The sequence below is a fragment of the Pithys albifrons genome, chromosome 2, assembly GCF_047495875.1.
Source record: "Pithys albifrons albifrons isolate INPA30051 chromosome 2, PitAlb_v1, whole genome shotgun sequence".
NCBI lineage: Eukaryota > Metazoa > Chordata > Aves > Passeriformes > Thamnophilidae > Pithys > Pithys albifrons.
In genome coordinates this window covers 119,597,530-119,612,796 of record NC_092459.1, presented here as the reverse complement: position 1 = coordinate 119,612,796, position 15,267 = coordinate 119,597,530, and the positions used below count along the sequence as shown (strand labels likewise).

The 15,267-nt window shown below is 49.6% G+C and overlaps 1 protein-coding gene across 4 annotated transcripts in view; it reads left to right on the top strand.

Annotated features, from left to right (window-relative positions):
- Positions 1 to 15,267, top strand: part of MSRA (methionine sulfoxide reductase A) — a 277,850-nt gene that overhangs the window by 74,256 nt on the left and 188,327 nt on the right. For all 4 annotated transcript variants that reach the window (XM_071547605.1, XM_071547604.1, XM_071547607.1 and 1 more), the window contains exon 2: positions 14,087 to 14,155. In XM_071547605.1, coding sequence (XP_071403706.1) covers positions 14,087 to 14,155 — 69 coding nt within the window. The remainder of the gene's footprint in view (positions 1 to 14,086; positions 14,156 to 15,267) is intronic.

Genomic DNA, 15,267 nt, shown 5'->3' with positions numbered 1-15,267 from the left:
GTTTGACAGGCCTTGTCTGTTATTCTGAAATAAATCCCGTTGTGTTTTATCATCTTCATTCAATTCCTACACTGCCATGAGAAGCAGGAATGGCAGAGGTGGCATGGACAGTTCCTGGGAGGTGGACAAGTCAGTGCCAAGCTCTGCTCAAGCTTTAGGGCTCTCCTCTCCTCTCCTCTCCTCTCCTCTCCTCTCCTCTCCTCTCCTCTCCTCTCCTCTCCTCTCCTCTCCTCTCCTCTCCTCTCCTCTCCTCTCCTCTCCTCTCCTCTCCTCTCCTCTCCTCTCCTCTCCTCTCCTCTCCTCTCCTCTCCTCTCCTCTCCTCTCCTCTCCTCTCCTCTCCTCTCCTCTCCTCTCCTCTCCTCTCCTCTCCTCTCCTCTCCTCTCCTCTCCTCTCCTCTCCTCTCTCCTCTCTCCTCTCTCCTCTCTCCTCTCTCCTCTCTCCTCTCTCCTCTCTCCTCTCTCCTCTCTCCTCTCTCCTCTCTCCTCTCTCCTCTCTCCTCTCCTTTTTCCTCTCCTCTCCTTTTTCCTCTCCTCTTTTCTTTCCTTTCCCCTTCCCAAACCTTCCCTTCCCAAACCTTCCCAAACCTTCCCAAACCTTCCTTTCCCAAACCTTCCCTTCCTGCCTTGCCCTTGCCTTTCCCTTGCCTTTTTTTTCTTTTTCTTTTTTTCTTTTTCTTTCTTTTTCTTTTTTCAACCCAGAGAGGGTGCAGAGTCTCCACCCCTGGGAGTGTCCAAGGCCAGGTTGGACAGGGCTTGGAGCAACCTGGGACAGTGGGAGGTGTCCCTTGGCAGGCGTGGAATGAGATGATCTTTCAAGTCCCTCCAACCCAACCCATTCTGGGATTCTGTGACACACAAACTCAGAGCTGCCTCTTGATCTCTTTCCTTAAACCTCCTCTAGTTAAAAAATTGTACATGAAAACCTGACACTCATTAGTCTGCCTGTGCCTTCTTTGCAAGAGAAAGTACATTGATATTTCTTGTGTAACTGTTGACCCAGATGTTCTCCATTTTTAATCTCCAACAGGCTAAAAAGGTGAAGTTTTAAAAACAAAAGCTGAGCTGTTTCAGATCTCATCCAATCCAGGCCATTCTCTGATTGGATGATTTTCATGTTGTCACTCCGTGAGTTGGGTTTTTTGGGAACTGAAATGATGGGATGATGTCAAAAATACCACAAGAATTAACTGCTGTGTGGACCAAATATTTATATCTATGTCATTGTGCTGGTTTAAAGGTGAACCAGGAGGAGAAATGAACCCAACACAAAAGAGATTTTAAGTCAGAGTCACAATTTAATACCAATATTCCAATCAATGCAATGGCCCAAAGAGCAATTGGGTTTAACCCCCAAAGCCCAGCAGTGTAACCCACCCCCTGGGGCACAAACACAGGGGGGTTTGGTGGCCCCTGTGCTGAGCCCCACGTGGTTCCCTCGAGTGCAAAGGCAAAGGAAGGGACAAAGCTGTTGGTGCAGATGATGGCACAGTCTGGGGGAGAGGGGTGGGCTCCTCCTGTGCAGGGTCTGCTCCTCCTCTGGATGCCAGGAGTGGTGCCAGAGGTGGCCAAAGGCCAAGATTGCATCCCCTGAGGTTTGGGTGGGAGCCCCCAGTGGCTCCCCCAGGGCAGGGAGTTCCAGCCTGGGGGATGTGACTGTGTGAGCCAGGGGGGATTTTGGACTGGTTGGTGGCCCCTGAGCAGAGCTGAGCCCTGAGGTGGGTGTGGAGGTGCCAAGGAGTCCCTGGAGGGGAGTTGTCCCAGCTCTTCTCTGCCAGGCTTCTTTCCCAGGCAGCTCCCAGGCTGAGGGGTGGGGTGTGCCCTGGGCAGCTGCTGCCAATGGGCCATTGTTGCCAGTTGGTGGGCAATGGCTGGAGGGTGGAGAATGCCCAGCTTTGGTCACCCCCACCCAGGGATAAACTGGTCCCACCTGCTCAACTGGGACAGTCACCTGCCTGATCTTCTGGTGACCCTTGTAGGCAAGGCCAGAGAATCCTTTAGGTTGGTGTCATTATTTTGTTTCCTTTACTGTTTTGATCAGGTGTTTTCCTGTTAACATTTGTTCTGGTTCATAACTCATAATCTCCATTGGTGCCAGGGCCATATTTTAATAAATCTGGATGTACTCACAGGTCCCTCTAATCCTCCCACTGAACAGATCCTAAATCTCCATGGTGGGACTGCAGGTGTTGTGGGCAGAACCCAACCTGGTTTGTCACCCCTTTCCTTACAGTCAGTGACATTTTTAGATGGGATTTGTTTTATCCTGAGGGAAAACATCTGAGATATGTCAAATGAATCACCACATGAGTGTCTGGTGCTTTCCAAATTCCAGGAGGATTCCAAGGCTGAATGCTCAGATATCTGTTGTGGATCACTGAAGCAAAGTGGCTTTAATTTAACCTTTAAGTATCTAAAGTATCTACCCCAGGACTCAGAGCTGTGGACTGAGGAGCAGCTCAGGCAGCACTTGTGAGCACAGCCAGGCTGTGAGTGCTCCTGTTGGGGGGAAGCTCAGTTGGTTGTAACTTGGTTGTAACAATGCCAAGGTCATGGGTTCAATTCCCAGTGTGGGCCATTGACTTAAGAGTTGGACTCGATGATCCTTGTGGGTCCCTTCCAACTCAGAATAATCTGGGATTCTGTGAGAGTCACAAACTCTTGGAATCCCAGAATTGTTTGTGTTGGAAAAGCCCTCTGAGATCATTGAGTCCAACCATCCTCCCAGCCAAGGCCACCACTGACCCATGTCCCCAAGTGCCACATCCACATGGCTTTGAAGTCCCTCCAGGAATGGGAATCCACCCCTGCCCTGGGCAGCTCTGCTGGGGATGGACAGCCCTTTCCATGTAGGAATTATTCCCAATATCCAAATAAACCTCCCCTGGCACAACTTGAGGTCATTCCCTCTTGTCCTGTTCCTGTTCCCTGGAGCAGAGCCCAACCCTCATCTGGATCCATCAGGGATTGCAGAGCCAGAAGGTCCCCCCTGAGCCTCCTTTTCTCCAGGCTGAGCCCTCCCAGCTCCCTCAGCTCTTCCAAGGGATCTGCCTTTGTCTCCTTGGAAGCTGCAAGTCTGTTATTGTAGTTTTTTGATACTTCCCTCTATTCAGACCCCAAATACATCCCTGATCCTCCTGTTTCCCTCCCACCCCACCACCCTCTGTCCCAGCTGTCACCTACCCACTACCCCACACCCACCATGTCCTTCCTCCCCAGGAAACTGCACATTTCAGAGTCACTATTTCTCCTCCTCTGCATCTCCTCACCCTCTTCGAAGAAATTAATCCCTCTGAGTTTTCAAAATCTTATTTTCCCGTGGTTCCTGCTGCTCCATATCCCAGTAGGAACTTCTGAACAAAACAAGTGTGGGCTCTCTGTGGCCTTTTGGTCATTACCAGAAACTTTTTTCTGAGGAGTCTCTGTGTGTTTTGGAGTCTGAGCTGACCCCCTGTGCTGGACTCATCCCTTTTTGTAGCATCAATCAGCTCATGTGTCATCATCTGGGGAGAAGAGGAGGCTCAGAGGTGACCTCAGCACTGTCTGGAACTGCCTGAAGGAAAGTTCTGGCCAGGTGGGGCTTGGTCTCTTCTCCCAGGCACTCAGCAATAGGACAAGGGGGCACGATGGGCTCAAGCTCTGCCAGGGGAAATTGAAGTTGGAGATGAGGAAAACTTCTTTGCAGAGAGAGTGCTCAGGCATTGGAATGGGCTGCCCAGAGAGGGGGTGGATTCCCCATCCCTGGAGGTTTTTCAGCTGAGCTTGGCCGTGGCACTGAGTGCCATGATCTGGTAAAGGGACTGGAGTTGGACCAAGGGTTGGACTTGATGATCTCAGAGGGCTTTTCCAACTCAATCCATTCTATGATTCTGTGAAGACCTGAGAGGGTTCAGCTGGAGAAGGGAAAGCTCCAGGGAGACCTGAGAGCCCCTTCCAGTGCCCAAAGGGGCTCCTGGAATGCTGGAGAGGGACAACGGGCTGGGAGAGCTGAGGGTGTTCAGGTGGAGAAGGGAAAGCTCCAGGGAGAGCAACGAGGCTGGAGAAGGGACTGGAGCACAAGTGCTGTGGGGAGAGGCTGAGGGAGCTGGGGGTGTTTAGTCTGGAGAAGAGGAGGCTCAGAGGTGACCTCAGCACTGTCTGGAACTGCCTGAAGGGAAGTTCTGGCCAGGTGGGGGTTGGTCTCTTCTCCCAGGCACTCAGCAATAGGACAAGGGGGCACGATGGGCTCAAGCTCTGCCAGGGGAAACTGAAGTTGGAGAGCAGAAAAAAATCCTTTGCAGAGAGAGTGCTCAGGGATTGGAATGGGCTGCCCAGAGAGGGGGTGGATTCCCCATCCCTGGAGGTTTTTCAGCTGAGCTTGGCTGTGGCACTGAGTGCCATGATCTGGTAAAGGGACTGGAGTTGGACCAAGGATTGGACTCGATGATCTCAGAGGGCTTTTCCAACCCAATCAATTCTGTGATTCTGTGATCTGTTGGATGGAGTGGGTGGAAAGAGCACAGGGTGTCCCCTTGGGGGACATCATCTCCAGAATGCAGATCCAAACTGGTTTCAGCCACAGCTCTTCCTTTCCTGACCTGTTTTGACAAGCCAAGGGTAGTTATTTCTCAACCAGATTTATAATTATTTTATTTCATCAAGTGATATAAAGTTTTTTTTTTAAATAATAGATGAGATCCACTGTGTGAGAACAACATCCCAATGCTACAAATAATTGTAGCAGTGAGTTATGACTGTGTAGCCACCTCTCTATTGAATTGGTCATGACAGCTGATCTTTACTGGTGGAACTGGAGAAGTGAGAGGTGAAAAGAACACAGGAGATCATGTTCACCATCTCTCTGCCAGTTCAGTTCTGAAGGTCAGAAGGACTCATCAGAGATGGAGATATAAATGCCCAGGTTTGGGGATAAAATACCCCTTGGGAGACAGAGAGGTGGGAAAGGTCACCCTTGGGGTTCCTCATCACCAGGAGCTTTCAGAACTGCCAGTTCTGCTGGACCTGGAAGCAAAGAAGAGCTTCTATTTCATCACCAGCTCTGAAGGGTTTCTGGATGAAGTCCTGCCATAAATGACACATCTAATCCCACCCACGGGGACCTTCCCTCTTCCTCCTGTGCTGTCTTTAGTCCTCTGAGAGGTGATCCCAGAGAAGCTCTGCTTTCCTGGATTTTTCCATTGAGAATCTTGTTGAAATTCCCAAAGTGATGAAGAGTGGTCCCACCTTCAGGAACAAGGATGAAGGTTGGACAGTTTAGGTTGGAAATGGGGGAATTTAGCAGGGAATTTCTCTTCCTTCAGCAGCACTACCCACAATCTTTGTCTTCAGCAGCCCAACTTCCCCTCAGTCCTTTGCAGGTCATTGTGAAACCATCTCAAAGGCATGTTCTGATGTCCAGGAGATCTTGGATGAGGGGATGGATGTAAATAAGATTTCCCCTCTGCCTGAAGAAGGATCTGGTTCAATATTAATGACTGGAACAATTTCTGAAAGCCTCATCTCTGCCAGGGTTTGGGACATGGTTTGGGCAGAAATCCTCTTGGCTCAAACATCAGGTGCCTGATCAGAGAATTAAACCCTTTCTTGAAGGAAATAATTATTGGGTTACAAAATAGTGAAATTAATCAAACAAACAAATTAATTAATTAATGGACCTCCTCAGGTTTCAAAGGTCAGGCCTGAAGGTTCTCATTTAGGTCTGTAAGTGAACAATCTGGTTTCCAGTTCCCTGCCAGTAAATTCAGTGTTGTCTGCAAACTTCAATGGAATTCCTGGAAAGGGTCGTTGAATCCCAATAGCCTGAGCTGGAGAAGCTCCACAAAGGTCATCAGCTCCTCAGTGTCACTGCTTTGGGCTGAAAGAGTGGACAGGTGTCCAGTTCATCCTCTGCTGACCTGTACTCATTACATTAAATGGTGAAATGGTTCAAATAAAATCAAAATCCTTGTTTAGAAAGCCTTGGTAAGAAAGGCCTCCTGGGAACTGAGTTTTCATGTGTCATCTCTGTTGAACTTTTGCCCAAGGGCTGTGATTCCTTATTTTTCCTACTTTGTCATCTTAACCTTAGGATTTCTTCTCTTCTTCACTCACAGACCTTTTCCTCATTTCCTGCTAAATGGTACCACTCACTGTGCTGCCCAAAATTCCACTATTTTTCCCTCCCTGTTTCAGACTTTCCCTGAAAAGAAAAATTAGATCATTTCTTTGCAAGAAAGAAAAGAAACCCACTCCCCTTATGATTTGTGTGTTGAGATCCTCTTGTTGTGCCCTTGCCATCCCTGACACTGAAAGCTTTCCAGAAAAACAGAATATCCAGAGCTGGAAGGAACTCACAGGGATCACTGAGCCCAACTCCTGGCCCCAAAATCCCACCTTGGGTTTTTATGTTTCCTTAGAGCCCACCTGGCAACTTTGAGGAGTTGTCCAAGGTGCCAAAAATCACTGAGTTACTTTTAGAACTGTTTTACAAAATCCTCATATCCCCTGTTTTCTGTCCAGAATTCCCAACCCCTCAGCCATGAAGCTCCTCCACTCACAGAGGGAATATTTGGGGTGGTCCAGGGGGAAAAACTCCTCCATGGAGATGTGATGGGAAGGGCAGGAGAAGGCAGAGCAGAAAGGGGAAGGAGTCCTTCAAGCAGCAGCTGATTCCTTCAGGATATTCCCCCCTCACCCCATCTCTGCTTCTCCCTTTCCCTCCTCTCCCCCCATTCCCATCCTGGTTGTGCTTTAGGAGATGGAGGAGGCTTCTGGTAATTGGTTAATGAACTGTTTTCAATTCAATTCCTGGCTAAATGGTACCACTCACTGTGCTGCCCAAAATTCCACTGTTTTTTCCCTCCCTGTTTCAGACTTTCCCTGAAAAAAAAATTAGATCATTTCTTTGCAAGAAAGAAAAGAAACCCACTCCCCTTATGGTTTGTGTGTTGAGATCCTCTTGTTGTGCCCTTGCCATCCCTGACACTGAAAGCTTTCCAGAAAAACAGAATATCCAGAGCTGGAAGGAACTCACAGGGATCACTCAGCCCAACTCCTGGCCCCAAAATCCCACCTTGGGTTTTTATGTTTCCTTAGAGCCCACCTGGCAACTTTGAGGAGTTGTCCAAGGTGCCAAGAACCCCTGAGTTACTTTTAGAACTGTTTTACAAAATCCTCATATCCCCTGTTTTCTGTCCAGAATTCCCAACCCCTCAGCCATGAAGCTCCTCCACTCACAGAGGGAATATTTGGGGTGGTCCAGGGGGAAAAACTCCTCCATGGAGATGTGATGGGAAGGGCAGGAGAAGGCAGAGCAGAAAGGGGAAGGAGTCCTTCAAGCAGCAGCTGATTCCTTCAGGATATTCCCCCCTCACCCCATCTCTGCTTCTCCCTTTCCCTCCTCCTTTCCCCCATTCCCATCCTGGTTGTGCTTTAGGAGATGGAGGAGGCTCCTGGTAATTAGTTAATGAACTGTTTTCAATTCAATTCCTGGCTAAATGGTACCACTCACTGTGCTGCCCAAAATTCCACTATTTCCCTCCCTATTGCAGACTTTCCCTGAAAAGAAAAATTAGATCATTTCTTTGCAAGAAAGAAAAGAAACCCACTCCCCTTATGGTTTGTGTGTTGAGAGCCTCTTGTTGTGCCCTTGCCATCCCTGACACTGAAAGCTTTCCAGAAAAACAGAATATCCAGAGCTGGAAGGAACTCACAGGGATCACTCAGCCCAACTCCTGGCCCCAAAATCCCACCTTGGGTTTTTATGTTTCCTTAGAGCCCACCTGGCAACTTTGAGGAGTTGTCCAAGGTGCCAAAAATCACTGAGTTACTTTTAGAACTGTTTTACAAAATCCTCATATCCCCTGTTTTCTGCCCAGAATTCCCAGCCCCTCAGCCATGAAGCTCCTCCACTCACAGAGGGAATATTTGGGGTGGTCCAGGGGGAAAAACTTCCCCATGGAGATGTGATGGGAAGGGCAGGAGAAGGCAGAGCAGAAAGGGGAAGGAGTCCTTCAAGCAGCAGCTGATTCCTTCAGGATATTCCCCCCTCACCCCATCTCTGCTTCTCCCTTTCCCTCCTCTCCCCCCATTCCCATCCTGGTTGTGCTTTAGGAGATGGAGGAGGCTCCTGGTAATTGGTTAATGAACTGTTTTCAATTCAATTCCTGGCTGTACTTGCCATGGAAAATTAACAGTCCTTGCATATAAATCTGACCTCTGCTCCTGGATTAATTTGATTATGTGAGAATCTCAGTTTTCATTTAAAAATAATAACTTTCTGGCTGCTCTGATAAAACAAGTTTGGATGTGCAGTCGAAATGCTCCCCAATGGCTTAAAAATCAGAAGATAAATACAAAGAACATCTGAATCTCCTATTAATGGAATTTAAATGCTCTCAAATCTCTACTGTGGTTGCTGGAGATTGAATATTTTGAGAGCAGGAAATTCCTGATTTTCATTCATTGCTGGATCAGCACTCTCTGAAAGCCAAATCTTTCTCAAGGAGCTTCATTTGGGTCCACAATGAGACAAATTATAATTATTAATGATTATATGACTGGGGGTATCTTAACCTAAAGTTCCTTTAAACTTCCTCAGGGCTTGTAGCAGGACAATCAACCTGGTTAGAACCAAAGTCTGGTTTGAAAGGAAAGATTTTTTATGGAATTTTCTCGTTGGAACATATTCTAGTGTTGAATTTATCTGTTACAGGTGGGACAGGATTGACTTTGGAACTGGGAGGGTAAATGGAATGTATATTGAGAAAGGAAAAGGTGCCAGGGAACGGGCCTGGGCACTGGAACCAGATTGTCCACGCTGGTGAATTGTTGGGCAGGAGGTGCCAAGAGTTCAGCTGGACCAGTTAACACAGACTGTCCTGGCATGGCTTGTTTAGTTCACAGGTTACTGGTGCAGGTACAGACCTGGGTGGTGTGGGCAGAGGGCAAGGGAGGGGATTCTCCACCTCTGTTCAACCTCAACCTGCTGAGCTGCCCCAGCCCTGGGAACAGCAGCACAAGGATGTGGAGCTGCTGGAGAGAGTCCAGAGGAGGCCCCGGAGATGCTCCAGGGCTGGAGCCCCTTTGGAGCCAGGTTGGGAGAGCTGGGGGGGTCACCTGGAGAGGAGAAGGATCCAGGGAGACCTTAGAGGCCCTTCCAGAGCCTGAAGGGGCTCCAGGAGAGGTGGAGAGGAACTTGGGCCAAGGGCTGGAGGGACATGACACAGGGAATGGCTTCCCAGTGCCAGAGGGCAGGGCTGGGAAAGGGGATATTGGGAAGGAATTGGTGGCTGGGAGGGTGGGGAGGGGCTGGGCTGGAATTCCCAGAGAAGCTGTGGCTGTCCGAGCCCTGGGAATGTCCAAGGCCAGGCTGGAGCACCCTGGGATAGTGGGAGGTGTCCCTGCCCATGGAATGAGATGAACTTTAAGGTCCCTTCCATCCCAAACCATCCTGGGATCCCATGGAACTGGAGGATGCTCTGGCTGGGATGACTCCAGGCTGGGATTCTCAGCAGACAATCCCATGCGATGCAGCTCCAAGGGATTAAAGGAAAACACTGAGCTCCAGGGAGACCTTGGAGGCCCTTGCAGAGCCTGAAGGGGCTCCAGGAGAGCTGGAGAGGGACTTGGGCCAAGGGCTGGAGGGACAGGACACAGGGAATGGCTTCCCAGTGCCAGAGGGCAGGGCTGGGAAAGGGGATATTGGGAAGGAATTGCTGGCTGGGAGGGTGGGGAGGGGCTGGGCTGGAATTCCCAGAGAAGCTGTGGCTGTCTTTGGATCCCTGGGAGTGTCCAAGGCCAGGCTGGAGCACCCTGGGATGGTGGGAGGTGTCCCTGCCCATGGAATGAGATGAACTTTAAGGTCCCTTCCATCCCAAACCACTCTGGAATCCCATGGAACTGGAGGATGCTCTGGCTGGGATGACTCCAGGCTGGGGTTCTCAGCAGACAATCCCATGGGATGCAGCTCCAAGGGATTAAAGGAAAACACTGAGCTCCAGGGAGACCTTGGAGGCCCTTGCAGAGCCTGAAGGGGCTCCAGGAGAGCTGGAGAGGGACTGGGGCCAAGGGCTGGAGGGACAGGACACAGGGAATGGCTTCCCAGTGCCAGAGGACAGGGCTGGGAAAGGGGATACTGGGAAGGAATTGGTGTCTGGGAGGGTGGGGAGGGGCTGGGCTGGAATTCCCAGAGAAGCTGTGGCTGCCCCAGCCCTGGGAGTGTCCAAGGCCAGGTTGGATTCCATTGGAGCAACCTGGGACAGTGGGAGGTGTCCCTGCCCATGGTAGGGGGATGGAACCAGATGATCTTTAAGGTTCTTTCCAACCCAACCCATTCCATGATTCCACGTTAATCCATGTGTGGACGGACCTTCCCTTGAAGTCAGTGACTCTTCAGCCCAGGACAGTGTTGGGAACTATCAAGGGATGGGCTGCAAACACAGAGCAGTGCCAAAGAATTACTTTAATGACCTTTGCTGACCTTTCCATGTGTTGCCTGTTCCACAGACCCAGAGGATCTGGGAAGGATTGCTCTTGTTCCAGTCCAGGGAGCAGCAGCTCTGCCCTGTGAGGTGCAGACTTTGCCTGAGGCAAAGCTGAATGTCAAGTCCTCCAGGACATGAGTTGCTTTCAGCTCCTGCTGGTTCTGCTCAGCAGAGAGCTGAGGATGGCACAGATATTTTTCAGGCTTAGTTTGGAAAAATTTGAGGGGTTTTGGCAGTTGAGGGTGGAGCAGCATTTGTTGCTTTGGGGAGGAAGTTCCCCCCGTGTTGTGAATTTATGGTCATGAAAATTGTGACAGCTTGAAAATCAATAAAACTGAAGTAAAAATCTACTCCTTGCCAAGTGTCTGTTGAAACCCTGAGGGTCAAGAAGAGAAAAAAACTGACATAAAGACATCCCTGGAAGGTGTTTCAGGTCAGGTTGGACAAGGCTTGGAGCAACGTGGGATGGGGGGAGGTGCCCCATTGCAAGGGGTGGAATCAGATGAGCTTTAAGGTCCCTCCCAATCCAAACTATTCCAGGATTCTGTAATCCATGTCCTCCCAATCCCAGTTTTCCAAGTGTCTGAATGCGGTCTGATGGATGAAAGATGAACAGAACTTGGGTGGAAGGTGTTGCTTTCAGCACCAGGAAGCAGAAGGGAACAGGTCAGAGTTCCCTGACAGTCTCTCCAGGTTTTATCCCACTTACGGCAAGGCCTTATCTCTGGAATGATCATAGAATCACAGAATCACAGAATGGATTGGGTTGGAAAAGACCTCCAAGATCATCAAGTCCAACCCTTGGTCCAACTCCAGTCCCTTTACCAGATCATGGCACTCAGTGCCACGGCCAAGCTCAGCTGAAAAACCTCCAGGGATGGGGAATCCACCCCCTCTCTGGGCAGCCCATTCCAATCCCTGAGCACTCTCTCTGAAAAGAGGTTTTTTCTGCTCTCCAACTTCAATTTCCCCTGGCAGAGCTTGAGCCCATCGTGCCCCCTTGTCCTATTGCTGAGTGCCTGGGAGAAGAGACCAACCCCCACCTGGCCAGAACTTCCCTTCAGGCAGTTCCAGACAGTGCTGAGGTCACCTCTGAGCCTCCTCTTCTCCAGGCTAAACACCCCCAGCTCCCTCAGCCTCTCCCCACAGCACTTGTGCTCCAGTCCCTTCTCCAGCCTCGTTGCTCTTCTCTGGCCCCGCTCCAGCCCCTCAATCTCTTGCCTCAACTCAGGGGCCCAGAACTGAACACAACACTCAAGGTGTGGCCTCCCCAAGGCAGAGTCCAGGGGAAGGGTCACTGCCCTGGGCCTGCTGGCCACGCTACTTTGGATCCAGGCCAGGATCCCCTTGGCCTTCTTGACCACCTGGGCACACTGGTGGCTCCTCTTGAGCTTCCTGTCCCTCAGTCCCCCCAGGTCCCTCTGCCTGGCTGCTCTCCAGCCACTCTGTGCCCAGCCTGGAGCGCTGCAGGGGGTTGGGGTGGCCAAAGGGCAGGACCTGCACTTGGCCTTGTTGAACCTCATCCCATTGGAATCAGCCCATCCCTCCAGCCTGTCCAGATCCCTCTGCAGAGCCCTCCTGCCCTCCAGCCTGTCCAGATCCTTCTCCAGATCCCTCCAGCCTGTCCAGATCCCTCTGCAGAGCCCTCCTGCCCTCCAGCAGGTCGACACTCCCTCCCAACTTGGTGTCATCAGCAAATTTGCTGCTGATGGACTCAATCCCCTCATCTAAATCATCAATAAAGATGTTAAACAGGAGAGGACCCAACACAGACCCCTGGGGGACACCACTGGTGACCGGCCACCATGATGATGATGAGCTTGGAAAAGTCATTTATCCTTTCTCTTGGCAAGTTACAGGGAAAGGCCTTCTAATTTTTTTTCCCAATTCCATGAGGCCAATGTACTTCTGATTTTCTGGAATTGCTTGATCCAATCTGTAGGTGAGAATGAAAACGTTTTCACATGAAAAACTCTTCAGCAAAAAGCCCCAAAAGTGAATTTTTCTGATTAATGTCTTTGTGGAGAGTTGTTGTTACTGAAGTGCTGTTACTGATGTTGTTACTTTCCTCCTAGGCTTGAATGTTGATTTTCTGATGAAGTTTAAATTAGAGATTGGGAAGGAATTGCTGTGGCTGGGAGGGTGGGCAGGCCCTGGCACAGATTGGGCAGAGAAGCTGTGGCTGCCCCATCCCTGGAAGTGTCCAAGGCCAGGCTGGAGCACCCTGGGACAGTGGGAGGTGTCCCTGCCCATGGAATGAGATGAACTTTAAGGTCCCTTCCATCCCAAACCATCCTGGGATCCCATGGAACTGGAGGATGTTCGGGCTGGGATGGCTCCAGGCTGGGGTTCTTAGCAGACAATCCCATGGGATGCAGCTCCAAGGGATTAAAGGAAAACACTGAGCTCCAGAGAGATCTTGGAGACCCTTGCAGAGCCTGAAGGGGCTCCAGAAGAGCTGGAGAGGGACTGGGGCCAAGGGCTGGAGGGACAGGACACAGGGAATGGCTTCCCAGTGCCAGAGGGCAGGGCTGGGAAAGGGGATACTGGGAAGGAATTGCTGGCTGGGAGGGTGGGGAGGGGCTGGGCTGGAATTCCCAGAGAAGCTGTGGCTGTCCCAGCCCTGGGAGTGTCCAAGGCCAGGCTGGAGCACCCTGGGACAGTGGGAAGTGTCCCTGCCCATGGAATGAGATGAACTTTAAGGTCCCTTCCATCCCAAACCATTCCGGGTTTCAGGGATAAAGGACACTCAGAATCCATTTAGAAGGATTTTCATGGAAGTCATGGATGTCAATGGGAGCAAAGGGGAAGGGAGACCCTTCGCTGAGTCACGAGATTCCCAGAGAACCCCCTTGTTCCCTGGAGCTGGGCTGGGCATGGATCCAATGGCAGCTCTGGAGCCAGGCTGGGAGAGCTGGGGGTGTCCAGCCTGGAGAGGAGAAGGATCCAGGGAGACCTTGGAGGCCCTTGCAGAGCCTGAAGGGGCTCCAGGAGAGCTGGAGAGGGACTGGGGCCAAGGGCTGGAGGGACAGGACACAGGGAATGGCTTCCCAGTGCCAGAGGGCAGGGCTGGGAAAGGGGATATTGGGAAGGAATTGGTGGCTGGGAGGGTGGGGAGGGGCTGGGCTGGAATTCCCAGAGAAGCTTTGGCTGCCCCAGGATCCCTGGGAGTGTCCAAGGCCAGGCTGGAGCAACCTGGAACAGTGAGAGGTGTCCCTGCCCATGGATGATCTTTAAGGTTCTTCCAACCCAAACCATTCCATGATTCCCTGATTCTCTGACCATATAAACAGCTAAAGGAGAATTGGGGTTCCCTGTTTTTCTGAAGGTTCTTTTCCAGAGCATGGATTGTTGCTCTGGCAGTTCCTGTCACATCAGGATCTTCTGCTTTGTCTCAGCCACCAAACTGAAATTCATCCCCACTTTTTGTCCTGGCACTTTGGGACAGCATTTTAAAACATGGGAAGTCTGAAATTCCACATTTAGTGACTCTCCATGTTGGCTTTCAAAATTCAGATTCACGTTGCTGTGGATCTGTGAGAAATAAACAGCTGGTTTTATGCAAAGCATTTACTTTATCACATTTTAACTTGTTAATTTGGGTTTTTTTTTTCCCCCTTTCCAGACAAACACCACGTGAATGGAAACAGGATGGTGGAACCTTTCCCAGAGGGAACACAGATGGCTCTGTTTGGTAAGACAGGAAAGTTCTGAGCTCTGCAGTGGTTCCTGAATGCCAAAGTTCTTCATTTCAGCCTCATTTTCCAATCCTTGCCCCCACCTAAAGCCACTGAGCATTTGGGGATATATAAAATAAATTTATTTTAATTGTACCAGTAGAAAATTTCGACCCTTATTCAATTCCATAAAAATTCCAAAAATGATGTGTGATAATTCCTGTAAAATCCTTCACGAGTTTCAACAAAACTCTGCAGATGGTCCATTATTTTTAAACCATTCAAAGAGGTCAAACTGTTGGGACTTTCTGTCCTTGCAGAGTTGTCACCATTTCCATACCCCCAAACCAAACCTGCTGGTTTTTCCTTGGGGAATTCCTGTAGAATTCCTTTTGGGAGCCCTCAGAGCTGGAAGAGTGGCCAGTTGGAAAAGAGAAGATGTTTAATTTCACTGGATATTTGTTTTCTATGAGAATGTGATTTTTTGAGCCCTTTGGAAAACTTGAAAAAAATGTTTCTCTGGAGAAATGAACTCCTGGAATCAAAAAAATATCCTCAAATAGATCAAAATCACCTTTTATTTTCTACCAATATATTGATTTTACCCAATTCTGGGACTTGTCAGAGCTCCCAGTTCAGGATGTGCTGCCCTTAGTCCTTAAGGACAAACCTTGGGGAGTTACTGGGGAAGGAAAAAGTGAATTTCTACACCAGTTATTCTTAAAACTTGTTGTTACAGAGCACAAAAATATTTCCTAATGCTGTTTTTTAACTGTTTTGCTTGTTCAGAAAGAAGTTAATTCTCTTTTAATACAGAGAAGATGCTACAAAGTGCCTCAGGAAATGGATTATATCCTATTAAATTGTTATCTCTCTGTGATGTTGAAGCAAATATTGGATTACTGCTTGATGCATATTAATTTAATACTCTAAAATTGCCTTTTCAAGTGGTGATTGCCAAAAATTTTGGTGTCACCTTTCGTGTAAAACAAAGGCTGGAAGAGGAGAAATGGTTTGTGGGTGTCACCCTTGAGTTGTTGTCATGATTCCTTCAGGTTCTCTTGAGGTTCCTCAAATCCAGTGGTGCCTTCCTGCCAGTCTTCTCCTTCTCTGTGGATTTTGGGAATGG